Source organism: Cylas formicarius, unplaced genomic scaffold (genome assembly GCF_029955315.1).
Source record: "Cylas formicarius isolate icCylForm1 unplaced genomic scaffold, icCylForm1.1 PGA_scaffold_2__14_contigs__length_35257938, whole genome shotgun sequence".
In the NCBI taxonomy this organism is placed as follows: Eukaryota; Metazoa; Arthropoda; class Insecta; order Coleoptera; family Brentidae; genus Cylas; species Cylas formicarius.
The window spans coordinates 4,671,899-4,689,001 of record NW_026844319.1 but is presented as its reverse complement, the minus strand read 5'-3'; the positions used below and the strand labels follow the sequence as shown (position 1 = coordinate 4,689,001).

Sequence of the window (17,103 nt, the reverse complement as noted above, 5' to 3'; positions counted from 1 at the left end):
AGAGATAGGTGGTATCTCTCGTTCCTCAATTGGGAACAAAGGTGGCAAGATGACAGGAAAACCACGTAAAATAATGTATCCCTCTCTCGGGGTTCTCGAAACGCGATTTGATGTTGGTGGTAAACGATGTAAAACCACTCGCAATCCGCACAACGTTTGTCCAAAATGTCTATTCGTTGCCGATTCATCCAATAACATGTTTCGAATCGGTATAATTACACGACGGGCATTGATACATTGCAAAATTTGAAAAGACGTTAACGGTCAGATAATTAAATTTAAATTACGGATGGAAAATAACTTTGGACGAGTAGTTCGTGCGCCTCAATATTTCCTCGAGAATCCGGAAAAGATGTGGGTCTATTCCCATATCCGCGATATTAACAAAAAAATATTGATTATTTGTGATTGGTTCGTCACGATGGGGTATATTTAGAGAGGGGAGGATTTTTCATCACGATTCGGCCATCATATAATAAAATACATAATAATAATAATAATAATAATAATAATAATAATAATAATCTGTTCATGTAATTAAAACATATATCACGATTATTTTTTACAAACACAAAAAGTGTAAAATTGCATATTTGAAAAAAATTACGGATAAACGGATTAGATCAAATGGAATTTCATTATTAAATACTGTTGTTATTTTGTAATAGTTTTCTAGTAAATTAAAATGTTATCTTTGAAATCCACCGCGATATTCGCTATTGAATTTGACGCGTTACGTTCGATACGTTTCCGAATCAATTCAAATGCAAATATAAATTTGTATCTTGTAGTATTTTAATAATTTTTCAAATTTTTTAAAAAGATGTCAATTTATTCCCGCTTCATTATTGAAATCGTTACGATATTTATGCTTATTATTATCATTCGATTATGTTCTTTTTTAATTTGAATTCAAAAAAACAAATTGTTATATTCATTGTTATGAATACATTTTGAAATGAAGAAATTATGATATGAAAGATATTAATAACATATGCAATTATGCATTATTATTTAATTATTAATTATTTGTTAATAATTTATTAAATAATTTATTTATTATATATTATTATTTAAACATTTTATAACAATAATTTTGAAATATTCAAAAAATTTAAACTTTGTAGTATATCAAAAGTCGAAAGATTAGTAACGTTTAAATTGATTTTTAGTAATATTAAGTAACTGATTATTGATCACTATACAGATAAGAAAATATTTTAAAAGATTTATAAATAAAATTTAATATTAAATATTAAAAAAGTTAAACACAAATAATTACTAAAAAGATTGAAATAATAAATTGTAATTATTAATATTTCATTTCATAATATGTTTGTAAGAGGAGAGAAATTGTAACATAATAATTAAAATAAAATTACTTGTAAATGAATCGTAATTGTACAATCACATTTGATTATGCGATATATAAATATACATTTCAAATCGTTTAACCGCATATTACAATTTACATTAATTTTCTATTTTTATATCGCACCTTATTTCCAATGAATATTTTCCTGTCCTTGTTATGTCTCCTTCCATACTTGTAGGTTGTTTGAATTGTTTCCTTGATTCGTGTCGTACAGTTGTTATCTTTATTTCAATGGTTGATGAATATTCTTGATGTCCAACAGGCAATAATTGGTTTCCGTCAGATGTTTGATTGTAGTCTTCAAGATGACTCGTTGCATAGTGAGGGTTTCCTTTATCTAAATAAAAATAAATAGAAAAATTGAATTTTGACTTTTAAAAAACAGATTGAAATTTAAATGAAATTTTATTTTAAAATATTTGTGAACATATAAAACGAAAATATTATGAAAATAAGTTAATGACTGCGTTAATATTTGATTAAACAAAGAAACAGTATATATAAATAAATTAAATATTAGTATATCGTATCAGAAAGTATTATTTAACTTGAAAAGGAAAATAAAGAATAACTAAATTTATTTACGTGATTTTGAAAAAAAATTAATACAATATTGATATTATAATTAAACATATAACTATATAAAAAATATATTTTATAAGTCGATAATTATTTATATGAATGACAAAATTTTCAAATAATATTTTTTATATAGTTTATATATTTCAATTAGAGAATTACTAATTTTTTTTAAATATGTTCATAAATATATTGTTTTTAAAGTGTTTAAAAAAGTTACTTTTTATATTTAAATCTATTTATTGAAGTGATATACTCCGCAAATGATTTTCTTCTGATTAAATGATGATGATTCTTGGTAAAGTTTCAATGATCATCCTTTGAGTGAAATCGTCAAGGATTTCGTTTCCGATAACTGATTGGCGCTATTCTTTATAATTCAGTTGTCGATGATGATTTGTTGTCTACCTGCACAAACATAATAAAGTTAAAATGTTTATTTTTGAAAGAAATAAATGTAAAATTTTAAAATTTATAAAAGATATTAAGAAATTAAAACATATTTATTTTAAATAGTTTAACAAAACGTATAAACGATTTAAGTATCATTCAATATATATTAAAAGTTAGTTTCATAGAAATAATTAAGTAACTTAATCAATTTCATAAAAGCATTACATAAACTATTAATTTTTTAATATGAAACACTACATATAATAAACGATATGAGTATTTAAAACTTACTTGGTACGTTTGAATCTTTTTATTTGAGTATCCTATTTCTTGGAAAATTCTCGTCTAGATGACATCGGTCCTTGTAGGGCCACAACGGTATCTTTTTGATGAAATTATCAACGGCTTTTTTTTGGATGGATGGTGAAAGACATTCTTCATAAAAGTGATCATCAATGGTCAATGATGGTTTGTTGTTCATTTGCATATTCATCTCAAATCGGTGATGGCAATTTTGGCAAGTTCCTTATGACAATTTCTTTAGAAGTTGTCTACAATTGTTTCTTTGATAACTAACTCGGGGTAATTTTTATGTTGTACGAGGTATATTCACTCGTACTTGATGAAAACTATCTAATCCGAATTGGAATCATTCTTTATGACTAAACACCTTGTTGTTGAATCATATCAAATATTTTTCAGTATGCTCACTTTTTTATTATCTGTATTGTTTTGCTTTTGCGTAATTTCTTGGGTATCCTAATCACCTAAAACAATATGAAAAAGAGTTAAAGTTTAAAAAAAATTAAGTCGCGTAACAATTTAAAATTCTATATTAAATACCTGTTATGTGTGAAATATCTCCGTTTCTTCTCAAAATAAATCCCCGCGATGTATTGTTTGCGCGATGAACGACGATATTCCAAAATTTTGAAATTTGCAGCCATGTTCTCATCTCGGCGTCTTCTACGTCTCTTCTTCGTGTTCGAATATGGTTGTGCAGTGTTGCCAACCCCAGCATAGAGTAAAACTGTAGATTTGCTTGAAAAAAACTGTAGAAAACTGTAAATATAAAATTAAAAAACAGTAAATCTACAGTTTTATGTTATATTATATTTTGTATAATTGTATGAATGGAATACATTATATGGAGGGTATTAAAAATAAGAAAACTCGTATAATTATCAAAATGTTAATCAAATTAAATGTAACATTTCAAGTATCACTAGCTACTATGTTATTTTCAATTTCTAAGTCTTCCTGATTTTGCGTTTCATTTTTATTTTTATTGAATACGTACATATTTTTATTGAATTTTTTAAAATGGTCATTTGTCACATTGAACTCCAAACAATTATTAATTTCTGACTTTGTGTGCAAGGTACCTTTTATTGTGGTCGTAGAAAGTTTATTTCTTAGTTTGGTTTTCATAACATTAATGCTCGAAAACAAACGTTCTACCGTAGCGGTACTGTGCGGCAAACATGGAAGCTTTCTGGTTAAAGTCGATAAATAGTGGAAACTTTGCAGAACCGTCGCCTTTTTTTAATTTGGAAACATTCCACCAAAATTCCTCTACATTAGGCGTATCAGTCTTATCAAAATTTAAATTGGTATTACGCAGATTTCTCCATTCTCTATGTAATTCTGTTATATTTTCAAATACAAATACAAATACCTGGGAAATAATACAGCATCTCAGAAATTGAAGTTATACGTTTTTGGGTCAAATCATGACCTAAAGTCGCTTGTGGGTTCAACATCTGTAAACACTTCAGTGCCAGACGTTCTTTATCATCGAAAGGAAACCTTTGTTTGATTTGGACTAATGCCTCAATGTAAAATTCTTTATATTTCCCGTAAAAAGTTGACAATTTATCGTCGTCCGATTCTTGAGTGTCTTTTTTCAATCTAATTAAATTTGGTACCATTCCTCCAACATATGTTTCCATTAACGGTAAATGAATCCGCTCGTCATTTACATTAACACTTAATATTTTCTTTTCTTTGGCATCTAATATATCTTTGGTTTTGTTTATCTCTTCTTCTGTCAGTTCTAAATAAACCGGTTGTATAAAGCATTCTAGAATTGTCACATATGCTGTGTAGACCTGATTATATAATGAGTACAACTTTGGTTTTTCTGTTTGCATTTCTTTATTCAAATCTGTGAATATTGGTAAAACAAATCGCAAGAATTCCAAGTATAATTCGGTTGTAGGTTCCATGGCTTTTGTTAAAATACTTTGGGCAGAAAGTAGACGATCTGTAAACACTGCTGATTGGAAATATAATTTTATAGCTGGCAGTTGTTCCAGCAATCTATTTACAACATCGTTCAACGATAGCCATCTGGTTTGTGCGGGGTGCAATATTTCATGTGGTTTTATATTTGTAAACGCCTGAAAAGTTTTAAAATCACCGATGCGTTTAGGTGAATTTTGGATGTGATTGAAAACTTCACGGCAAAAATCTTCTAGACCTCTCGGTAATTTTTCACAAGCGCGAGATGCACAAAGCGCAAATGAATGACATATACATTTCATGGTGAAAAGATTAGGTATGTCATTCTTTAAATTAGTCATCATGGAGTTATTCCCACCGAACATGAACATATTCCTCTTGTATGGAATTTCTTTCTTCAGCGGTTTTTCCTGTCACATTTACTACAATGGCTCTTGCTTTTGTTCGGCTCATAGACATATATTCAGCAGTTTTTGAATCTGGACACACCGATTTTATTAAATTAGTCAGATGTGAGGCAACATTAAATGCAAGGTTATGTTCCGCAATAAAACATGCTTGTTTAATTTCGCCGGCTTTTGCCATTTGCTGTGGATCTTGTGATTTTGATGTTGATGGGAACAAAGATGTGAGCTTAGGTTGCTTTTGTATTTTTTTACAGTTTGCTAGGTGCTTTGATGAATTTTTATGTCGAATCAATTCTTGAATTCCGCATTTGCGATCACAGTCACATGCAGAGCAGTAAAAATAAGTGTTACCTTTCTTACTTTTTACGAGCCATCCACTAAAATTTTCGTCATTGAGCCAAGAGTCAACAAATTTTTGCTCATATCTCATAACTTTCTTCTTTCTTCGTGGGGATTTATCAACATCTGACTCATCACTGCAACTTTGCATATTCGTTAATATTTGCTCAACTCACAACGTCACATAATAAAAAAGAATCTAATCAGATAAGGAATGAACTAGATAATGACGTATAAATTATTGTTTTATATCGACAAAGCAGTTACGGGGATTCCCCAGTAAAAATAAAAAAAGCAAACCATAGAGAATGTCGGTAAAATATTGCCGGAACGACCTACCACTAACGCCATCTATTAAAATATCATCTGACCATTACTTTCGGTGCGCAGGTTTACCTGAAGCTGACTTAGTGTACAGACAAATAAAATAGATGACGCTAGCATCTTGCATAAAAACTGTAGAAAACTGTAGATTTCGAGGCTTAAACTAAAAACTGAGAGAATGTCCTAAAAACTGTAGATCTACAGTTAAAACTGTAGGGTTGGCAACACTGTGGTTGTGTCTACCATAGATTCAAATTCGGAAGGGCACTGCAGAACCGTATTGGATAACGTCGCAACTGTCGATGACGTTACAAATTTCAAGTTAGAATATATTTCATATTGTTAATTTCACGAATTAGGCAATTATTTGATATTATATATAATATTATTAGACAATTACATGCGATGAAATATTAGAAAATTATTGTAGTTTTTTGGTAATTTCGTTAAGATATTGAAACATCAAAAATGCAAAAATATTTCGAAAAATATATTTAAAAATAATCTATAATTATCCGCATTATTATTGTTTTTTTTACTTTTTTCTTAATTATAATACTTCAGGAAGGGAAGTAATTTATGTAGTAATGAATATTTTTAATATCGTATATGATATTCATTTGAATTTTTTTTTTTAATAAACGATATTTTATTCTTTATAGTTTTCTTTTATTTCATTTCTTGTCGTCACTTTATTTGCTTAAAAGAAATAAAAAGGAATCTGTAAATAATGCCGAATTTGTTTGATAGATTGTGTGGATTTATATTTTACATTTCTTGTGTTAAACTGGAAAATATTAAAAATTATATAAAGTAATTATTGATTTTGTAGTAGTAGATATTACATATAATATGTTACATAAAATGAATATAAAAAACACTTGTTCAATTGAAATTTGTACCTAAATGAAGTATTTCTTGGATGATCCGACGAATACTTACAAAGTTTCAATGATCATTTATTTAATAAAATTGTTTTCTTTTTTTTTTATAATTGATGAATGATTTTCTTTATAACTAAGTTGTCGGTAGTAATTTATTGTCCACTTAAAAATATATAATAATTTTTAAATTTCCATTGAGAGAAATAAATGGAAAATTTTACATTCAAAAAGAAATATTAGGAAATTAAAATTTAAAAAACTTGAATAATTTTAAGCAATATATAAATAAATGAAACACATTAAAACACTAATATTTCATATTAAGAGTAATAATATAAATATTAAAAGAAAATTAAGATTAATTATCATCATCATGTTTTCATTCATTCATTTAAATATATTTTTTTTAATTATTTCTTTTTTTTAGATGATATAAGTCTTTGTAAAATGGTGATGGTAATTTTTTGAATGAAATTATCAGTCGGTCCATGTTCAATAACTGATTGAAGGCATTCTTTATAGAGAAATTGTTAATGATGCAGGATTACAACATGAAAAAAATTTTACCGTCAAAAGAGTAAATAAAATATTTTAAATTTATCATGCAATTTTGGGAAACAAATTGAAAATCGTCTATTTGAAATACTTACACATATATGTGATTCATGTAAATGTTGACAAAAACAATAAAACTAACTTGAATTGTATAAATAATTTTGAAAAATTATATGAAAAATTAATTTTATATCAAATATCAATTACGACTTATAATTTGAACATGATAAAACTTTACCTGTGTTTATATCCATTTATCCAAATAATATTTTACTTGGATAATTTTCTTTCCAAATTGGCAATGATGGTTTATTTAAATTTCTTATGGTAATTTCTCTCGAAGTTATCAGAAGTCGTTTTATTGATAACTCATTGATGATAAATTTTGCTGTTAAACTACCCTCTTCTAAGCGGTTTTTCAATGGCCTAATTATGTACCTGGGACATCAGCTTTTTTTGCGATTCCGAAATAAATAAAATAAACATTTGGTTATTTTATTATTGGGGGTAGTTTTACACATTCTCGACCGCTTCAAGGTGATTGAGTAGTACGTCATTTTGAAGCTCTCTCAAGTGGCTCTTCAATGGTCTAAACCCATACCTGGGACGTCAGCTTTTTTTTGCGTTTCCGAAATAAATAAAACGAATATTTGGTTATTTCGTTATTAGGGGTAGTGAAACATCTAGTTCTTGTATCAATTCTCTTTCTGCAATTTTTTGAATCCTGTAACCATCGGAAACAAAACGAATATGAATTAGAGGTTATGGAAAATAATATCGTATAAAAATTAAAAATGTTATATTAAATACCTTTAATTTGTAAAACGTATTTGTTTCTCTTGGAAATAAACCCCAGTGATGCATTTTTCACGCGATTGACGACGACATGCCCAAATTTAAAAATTCGTCGACATGTACTCATTTTGACATTTTCTATGTTTAACTTTGTTCGCGTTTACCATAGTTTGAAACTCGGATGGGCATTGTAAAACCGCATCAAATAATCCCACAACTGTTGATGACGTCATAAATTTAAAATTGTCATTATTAATATTACAATTAGGATTATGTATTATTATTGTTGATTTGACAAATAAAATAATTATATACGATGGAAAGACATTACAATTTTTGTTGATTTCATCATGATGTTTTGATATTGTTTTACATTATTTTCTTAAAGAAGTAAAAAGGAATCTGTAATTCCGAAATTGCTTGATAGATGGCGTAGATTTACGTTTTGTATATATTTGTTTTTCAGCTTGAAAATATACGATACTATGTAAAATAATTATTGATTTTAATTTGATATATTTTATAACATAAATATTAAAGACTTACTTGTTAAACTAAAATTTGTTTATCCAAATAATGAATTTCTTGCTTAATTCGACAGTTCTGATAACATTTATTCACTGAAACTTTTTTTTTCTTTTCATTATGTTGTCCATGGTGATTTGTTGTCCATCTACATAAATAAAGAATAAATACAAAATTGTAAATTTAAAAAGAAACGTTGCTTAAGAAAATACATAAATAATTTAAACAGTGAAGTACTAATATTTCATTTTAAAAACTATGATGTAAATATAAGAAAACTGAAATTAGTTTTATTTTGTTTTTTTAAGGAAAAGGAAAGTGAATGGCATTTTTCATAATTGTATTGTTAATGAAAATTAGTTTTTTATTATTATTTTTTTTAAGTTAAATTTTACATTTTATAAAAGATATTGGAAAATTAGATTGTGTAATTTGAATAGAAGGAAAAATATAATTTGTTTTGTAAAAATAACCTATTACCTAGTTAATTTTATAAAAATATTATAGCAACTATTAAACTTTCTAATATTAAAATACTACATATAACTTACGATATGAGTTTATTAAAAACTTACTTGTTATATTTAGATGCTCATGTCATCTATAATTTATTATATAAACATGGTAGAAATTTACTGGATATGTTAGTATTTATTTATTTGAGTGATATTTTTATTAAGTGATATTTTTGTAGTTGAATTTGTAATAACAATTGTGCAAAGTTCTTTAGGATAATCTTTTTAAAAGTTGTTGGCAGTTGTTTTGTTAATAATTAATTGATGATAATTTCCGCAATGGTATGAAGTTTTACGAGGCACTTTCATCTGCATTTAACAATAACTATTGAAGTTGAAATCCAACCAATCTTCATGACAAAACATCTCATTGTTGTACGTAATTTTGTTTTTATATAAATTTTTGGATCCCGTAATCTTCAAAAATGAAATGAGAGTGAATTAAACGTTATTAATATCGTATCGAATTGAAATATATATTATATCAAATACCTGTTATATGTAAAATGTAGTTCTTTCTGCTTGAAACGAATTTTCGAAGCACCTTCTTCGCACGATCGACGAGTATCTTGTAATTTATCGGCATTTGTTCTTATCGTAGACATCGTATCGGATAACCTCACAACTAACGATGAGGTTAGAAATCTTAAATTTTTAATATTGTTAATATTACAATTGAAATATTATTATCGCTAATTTCATAAATTGTACAATTATATAGTGTGGCACGAAATTTTAAAAAAGCGTTGTAATTTTAACTAATTTGGTGACGACATTTAGACATATATTGGTAAATGTGTTTGAAAGTTGTTCAGAATGATCTAAATTATTGTCGTTATTCTTACCCTTTTCTTCAACTGTAACGTTTTAAGAAGAAAAATAATTGATGTAATAGAGAATATTTTCAATTAAAATCTAGTTTTCATTTAGGTAATAGTTTTTTTTGGAACAGTTTTTTTTGGAACAGTTCATTGTGTTAACTAAATTTAGACTATCGGTGGAATTTGTAACTTTGAATTTGTATTTGATTTGACGCACGCACGCGCTGTAACATATAATATTTGTTTTTAAATTATTAAATAAATAACATTATGAAATGTAACACTCACCTGACAATGTAGATGCCCATTGGAATAATAAAAAAAATGTTTCGTCTTTGTTGAGACTCATCAGCATTGCCTAGCGCGTTTCTTTTCAATTGTTCTTCCAACGAAAAAAAACGTAAGCAATGGACATTTTTTTTATTTTTTACCAAAACTTGAAATGAAAATATAGAGAAACCGAGTGGAATTGAAATCGTTATATCGGAGATTATAAATTTAAAATTAAGTTAATAATGCGCTTTATAGAGAGTGATATGAAAAAAAATAAATAAAAAAAATGTCCATTGCTGAATTGTTTTACATTAAACAATATGTTGCAATAAAAAAGAAATTCAGCAATGAACTTACAAACTAAGGGGCAATTGATTTAAAAATTTATATAATAGAATATTTCTTGAATTGAGAAAATTTAATGAAGTTATATAATGCAAAATTTAAAAAAAAATAATTTATATAAATTGCTTTACGAGAGAAATATGAACATGTTATTGTAAACAAATATAATCAACAACGACTAATTTAAAAGAAAACTGTGAAAAAGGTAATTAAATATTGAATAAAAAAGTGAAATTCATAGAGTGAAATAACAATAAGAAGGTTGTAATAATAAAAAAAACTATTTGTTGAAGATATACAATATTGATGATAAGTAAATGTCGTTGTTGTTATAACGGCAGCATTAACGAACGTGAAAATGTGTACTTTGAAAAAAAATATATTAAATTTGAAGAAAAGAGTTTTAAGTTCACTTTTGAAATGGAAATGTCGTGATTTTGGTTAAAAAATTGTCTAAATCGGGATGAAAATTAAGTCACAATCGGTGATGGCACGTCAACTGAGGATAATGTCGTGGTTGTCCCCGATGTTATCGCGCGAGACTCGTTCAAACAATTGTCGATCGTTATATGGATTGACCACGACATTATCGTACTGCCTGGGGATCAGAAGAATCCTGGGTGTGGGTCTGTGTCTCAGTACGTCCATAATAATATCGGTCAAATCTAGTGAATCGAAAAAATCGTCGTCTTGTTCGAACGAAGTACTGGTCGGTTCGTTAGACGTTGGTGGAGAGGGTGACGTGCGTGCCGGAAGCACGACTTCACCCTGACCCCCAATAATCGCACGAGTAGGATTCCAGGATAACCGTTGTCGAAGTGGTTCGGGGTTGTTAAAAATGTTGGAGTGAACGACGTTACGCGTCAATTTAACTCCGTCTCTGCGTCTGAAAGCGGCTTGATTTGCCGTGTTTTCGATCACGACACACACATCTTCAGACGACCCCACCCTAGAGAAGGCCACATAAAGCTGTCCGTGCGCGAAACAAGGGCTTGGCAAATTAGGTCTGTCCTTGACTTTTGTTGATCGTCATGGCGAATGCCAGCCGCATGGGAAATTGCACTCTCTTGATCGGGCGAGGAACTTGCGGAACGCTCGATGTGATTTCAATTTTAGACAAGTTGATGGTTTCCCCTTTGCGGGGACCCGATAGAAACTTGACTTCCAAAACGTCGTCGCCGAGATGCACAATCATCATTTTCGTGCCTTTACACTGTCCATGCCTGACGTCTAGGTTTTTAAGAAGGACGACAACCGCTCCCGTCTTGAGCACGAGCTCATGTGGCGGAATGTTGGACGCCGAGATCCGATGAACGACGTCCAAAGAGACGTGAAATTCATCATCCTCGGTCGCCGCATTGTCGGCATACTCGTCGACCGAGTGGTAGTGTACCTTGGCCCACCAATGATTTTTCGATTTAAAATTAGCAAATTAATGTCATCTACCGCGATCCCCGACGTCGTTTTCATTCACTCTGTCGTAGACCCATTCGATCAATTCCTGTATGGTTGGCATTACGAAATGACTATCGATTTTGATGAGATCGGCCGTTACGAACGTGTCGCACAAAATTGCCCTCTCGATTAACCCGTCCCCCATACGCAAAAGCCAATTGCCGTACTCTTGAATGCGGTTCCCCGCGACTTCCAAGTCGACCATTTCGGGATGATGAGCCGCCGCCTCGATCGCCAACTGTGCCGCGCGATGCACGCGCAAGTTTGTCTGAAGACAAAACACCTTCATCCTTCGCCAAATCTGACTCGATTTGACACAGTTTGCAAGGATGTCCATGCGCGAACCGCGCATCACGATCGGCGACGTTTGACGAAAGTCACCCTTCGAAACGGACTACTTTTCCCCCGAAAGGAACCACATTGTTCTCGCACACGTCACAAACCGCGTTCAACGCATGCTTTGAGGTCATCGACACCTCGTCCCAAAGAATGACGTCGGTTCGACGAATGTTTTGTGACCTTTCGTGCTCGGCCGGCCATCCGTCTGTGGACTCTTCGTCCAGGTCCAGAGGGAGACGGAAAGCGTGGGGGCAGGTCCTCCCCTCTATAAGTAAAGACGCAGCTATGCCCGTCCACGCAACTGCCATCAGACGGGCACCGCCGGCAGACAGAATTCGCTCCGCTATTTTTTAACAAAGTGTAAATAACGGCGTTGTAAACAGTACGTTGATCCGCGTTCAACTCGCACACTCTGTCCCCGAATCTCAAGAGCACATTCTCGCGCTCGTCTGACGCCGGCGCGCATTGTCGCACTTCCGCAAACGCGTTCGCTTCATTGACCCTAGCAGCTTCCGGGTCGTCCAGACCGATCTCGTTGAGGTTTATTCCCTCGCGATTTGCCGCTACGATTTGATCAATATGAATGAGAGCGCGGCGAAGCGCTATCGGCCGCGGAATACCGCGTCTTATGAGATCAGCGATTATGTAAGGATTTTTGAACTCTTCCCATAAGGCCGGTATTTCGTGCCGATGGCGCTCGAATGAATCTAAAACAATTAGTGCGAAAAAATTTCTTACGCGCGGCGGCAAATCGCGATCGCAAACCTCGCGCATCGCGTTGCGGTAAATGTCAAAATTGGCGAGTAACCGATGCTTCTCGCAGGCTTCATGGTACGTTTGACCGATATACCCGTCGGCTAGCGTTCGGATCGATTCGAAGGAGGTGGCGCCCCGTAAATGTTGTAACAAAATACGTAGGTGAAACCTTTCGTCATCCAATGTTGACGCGCACGCTATTATTCCCCCTCTCCTCTAAACCAAACGTAGTTTTCGGGTATCTCCACGTATCGCAGCTGCCGTGCTTCGGATTCGACCGCATTCAGACGGAAATACGCCACCAATTTAGACACGTAGTTTGTTGCGTCCGCGACACGGGTCAGTAATTCTTCTTCGTCGTCACCTTCATCGAAAGTGACGGGTCGTTCATTTTCTAAGTGAACGGGCAGCGTCACTACGGCGTGGGAACGATCGTGTAATTTATACTGGAAAATACGCCAGCACGCTTCCATCGAGCTGATATATCGACAGTCGGTATAGTTACGAATCTCGTCCCAATCGACTTCATTATGTTGCCCGCGCATTTGGATGGTGATGCAATCTGGTCCTTTATGACAATATTTGTAAGGCACGATCGATACGCCGATTTTCATAACGATTGCCTGCGCCTGCAAACAGACCGTCGTCGGGACGGGCATATTCCGGCCTTCCGTCGAAACGGTGGAAATTTAGACCGGTGTCGCGTCGAAAGGCCTTTGGATAGCCTTTCGCACACACGTGACCCCCCAAATTGGTACACGGGTCGGCCGGATTGTCTTGACCACAGACACGGTGCACATAATAATCACGCATAACACCGTACAAATCCGGCTCGACTTCGCGGTCGGGAATCCGGTCCATCTTCTCCGCGTCGTCGATCCGATCCGTAGGTTCGAACCCGATTAAAATGTGAGCGTGTGGCAGTCCCCTTTTTTGGAATTCGATCGAATAATTATAAGTGCGGACGATTCCCAAGAATTGTTGTTTGACTAAATCCTCCATGAATTGTTCGAGCTTTGTATGGAAGACTCGGCACACCAATTCTGAACGATTTTCCACGCGCTGATTAAAACTTAAATTTCGAGTAATTTTTGGCCAATGGGGGTTGCAGGTCATCGTTATAAATAATTCGGGTTTACCGTGTCTGGCAACGACTGCTATAGCGTTCGGGTATAGTTTGTTCTGTCCGCGACAACTAGCATTAAACCCGGACGGCAGGATGGTGATACGGCCGATCCTCGCATTAGGTCCCGCTTCGGCTACGCGCCTGCGCACGTAGTCGATTAAGCGGTTGTAATACGTGGTCCGAACTTGACGTTGATTTGCCTGATACCACCACAACTCTTGTGATTCTATTTTCACGTACGTGTCAACCACGTACTGTTGAAATAGTTTCGCGGAATTGTGTAATATGGAAAAAGTCTCGTCACGTATCATCAACCTGTGCTGGTAGAAATCCCGGAGCGAGACTTTTTTGTCTCGTCTGCTCGCATATCTGAGACGCATGTCATAACCCCCCCTCCTCGAGGGAAGAGTAACGGGTACACCCACGAGACAAATTACTAATTTTATTTTTATAAAATTTTTATTTTTTATAAGCGGACGTCGTGGGTACACTCGCGGATCAACATCGAACGGTATATCGTTATCAAATACCGCTGCTATTTCGCAGCTGCTCTCAGGTAAATTAAAATTCCGTCGGTCTCTATTGTGTTGCCTTTGAATCCCACCATGATGTTCGCTACCGAGTCTGGCCCGTCACGTTCGATGCGTTTTCGAATCATTTCCGGAATGCAAATATAACTCTGGACGAGTACGTTCGTGCGCCTCAACATCTCCTCGAGGATCCGGAAAAGATGTGGATCTATTCCCGTCTCGTCAAAAAAATCGTTGCGACGTTCGAGCGCTTCCGCGACATCAAGAAAATAGTATTGATTATTTCTAATTGGCTCGTCACGATGCTGCACATTTAGAGGGATGTCCTGAGCGTGGTGATAAATTTGCCCCTTGCTTGTAAAACAAAAAGCCCCTTGCCCAACATTAACATCCCCAGGAATAGGAGGCCATGGCAAAATTACTATTCAATGTACGGATGTTATTTAAAAACTGCCAGCAAGAGGTGTATTGTCAGTCAATAATTGACTTAATTCTTTTGGACATTCCCCCAATGGCCCTAGAAGAACTTCGCCCCCTTTGCAACAAAGTAATCTGATATTATACCGATTTTTCGGTTCTAATTGAAAAAACAAAACGTTGCAGAACGGCAAATATCTGTCATTGGCCCGCACGAATGAACGTTTACATGAAACGCTTGTTCCTGTGCTAAAGTAATAGCGTCCCGGTGCGTTCTTCTAATAGATTGAACTGAAAAGTTTTATTTCATGTCCTGATTTTCCTGTCTCAAATCCTTTTTGAAAGGCAAATGTTGTGTTTTGTGTTTTATCTTAGGTCCGCAGACAATGAAATGGGCGTCTGTCTTTTGACCAACCTTTGGTAATGTGTTTTGAATAATTATAGTTGTGTTTTAATCATTCTTCTAATCACGTCTGTCATTGTTACACAGTATGCTGCTCCCATTATAGCTATCGAACTAGTTGCAGCGGATAGAGTTTGAACGTTTCTCTCATTCCAGCGTTCAGGATCCTCTGTTTCCGTTGGTCTGCTTATTTCCACTTGTGTTTCGCCTCCATTTAGAGTTAAGTTTTTGAAGCACACTTTCGCCATTTTAAATGTTGTGAACAATAATGTCAGACAATGCTTTAACATATTTGAAATTGAAGCGAGTGCCTCGAATATACTCTTGGAATGCGTTTGCGGTAATTTCTAGACCTGCCAATCTTTGGACGATTTCTGGTCTTCTTGGTCCGATTGGTGTTGTGTTTCCGACTAGATTTTGGATTACACGCGTACCTTGTGGTAGTCCAACTCTGAAGTTAGTTTTAGTTAGCGGCGGCAGATCCAGAACCAGTGCCATTACCATATCTCCTGCGATTTCCCAAGAAGGGAACCTCTTCAAAGATATGTGTATCGCTCGTTATAGCGTTTGCGCGGTATCCACCAAATCCTTGTACAACTGTGGTTGGTAAATCTGGAATTCGATGTCGCGTTTGTTTACCTACCTTATCGGTGTAGTGTCCAACCTCGTTGAGCATGGTAAAAAGGGGCTGAGGAAAATTTAATTGTTCGTCGGTTACAGCTTTTCTAGTTGCTTTCTCCTCGCTGGTCAGTGCTACTTGTCCTTCTTTGGCCTTGACGTCAATTAGCTTCATCAATAATAGCGAGGTTGCATAATATGCGATCTCCTCTTTCATTAGGATTCTATCTAATTGCTTCTCGTCTGGTCTGAAGTTTTGATAGACTTCTAACGACAAATCAACTATCCCATTATAACTGGTGCTAAATTCTTGTCTTGGCGCGATTTCTGTTACAGAGACGTCAACTCCGAAGATCGATTCTGATATGATTGGCTCGTTCCTCTGCGATGTTCGATTTTTCTGTAGGTGTGTCGGTGCCGGTAGTTCTGCGATTTTTAGTCCAGGATGAGGATTGTTTGCCTTTGGTTTTATCGGGGCCTCTCTCCTCTTTCCCAAATGTTGATTGTTAGCCTGAACAGGAACTGTTTCTTCGCGTAAAATATCATCGTCGCATCTTTGCAAATTTGGAGAGACGGACGACGAAGTAGAATTTGTTGTTGTGTGTACTTCGGGCGGTTGCGGGTGATCTTCCATGGACGCGACTTTCAATTGAGGTTGAGAGATAGGTGATGTCTCCCGTTGCTCAATCGGAAACAAAGGTGGCAAGATGACAGATAATCCACGCAAAATTATATATATCTCTCTCTGAGGGTTCTGAAAACGCGATTTGATGTTGGAGGTAAACGATATAAAACCGCCCGCAACCAGTTTCGAATCGGTATAATCACACGACGGGCATTGAAACATTGCAAAATTTGAGAAGATGTTAATGGTTGGATAATTATATTTAATTCGGGGATGTTGAAAAAAATAAGACGAAGTTGTATAACTATCAATCGACGACGAGATTCCAAAGATTGGCGATCTCTCATTTGACCCCTAGTAATAATACGCGATTCATTATTAACGCGCATGATTAAATCGAATATTCTGAAAAAAACAAGAAAAATTGTTGTACAAAAGGTTTTAAAGTTTTGTGTATTTT

At 34.0% G+C, this 17,103-nt stretch overlaps 1 protein-coding gene and 1 long non-coding RNA gene across 2 annotated transcripts; both read right to left on the bottom strand.

The window, feature by feature from the left end:
* Positions 1 to 1,528: 1,528 nt before the first annotated feature.
* Positions 1,529 to 10,156, bottom strand: LOC132698339 (uncharacterized). Its single transcript, XR_009618362.1, has 4 exons — positions 10,045 to 10,156; positions 9,428 to 9,580; positions 2,175 to 2,362; positions 1,529 to 1,712 (listed from the first exon to the last, which is right to left on the bottom strand). It is a non-coding gene; the product is annotated as an uncharacterized LOC132698339 (long non-coding RNA).
* Positions 10,157 to 10,869: 713 nt separating this feature from the next.
* Positions 10,870 to 14,430, bottom strand: LOC132698088 (uncharacterized). Its single transcript, XM_060663949.1, has 8 exons — positions 13,548 to 14,430; positions 13,147 to 13,492; positions 12,907 to 13,093; positions 12,555 to 12,864; positions 12,228 to 12,511; positions 11,834 to 12,097; positions 11,438 to 11,767; positions 10,870 to 11,385 (listed from the first exon to the last, which is right to left on the bottom strand). Exons 1-8 carry the CDS (start codon positions 14,428 to 14,430, stop codon positions 10,870 to 10,872), a joined length of 3,120 nt encoding a protein of 1,039 aa, XP_060519932.1.
* Between the last annotated feature and the right edge of the window lie 2,673 nt (positions 14,431 to 17,103).

Excerpts from the sequence above, each read along its gene's own strand:
- LOC132698088 (XM_060663949.1), bottom strand. The coding sequence starts at position 14,430 with ATGCGTCTCAGATATGCGAGCAGACGAGACAAAAAAGTCTCGCTCCGG. Across the intron at positions 12,865-12,906 it reads ATCGCGATTTGCCGCCGCGC|CGCCATCGGCACGAAATACC; the intron begins GTAAGAAATTTT and ends GATTCATTCGAG. Across the intron at positions 11,768-11,833 it reads ACAGAGTGAATGAAAACGAC|GTACACTACCACTCGGTCGA; the intron begins GTCGGGGATCGC and ends TGGTGGGCCAAG.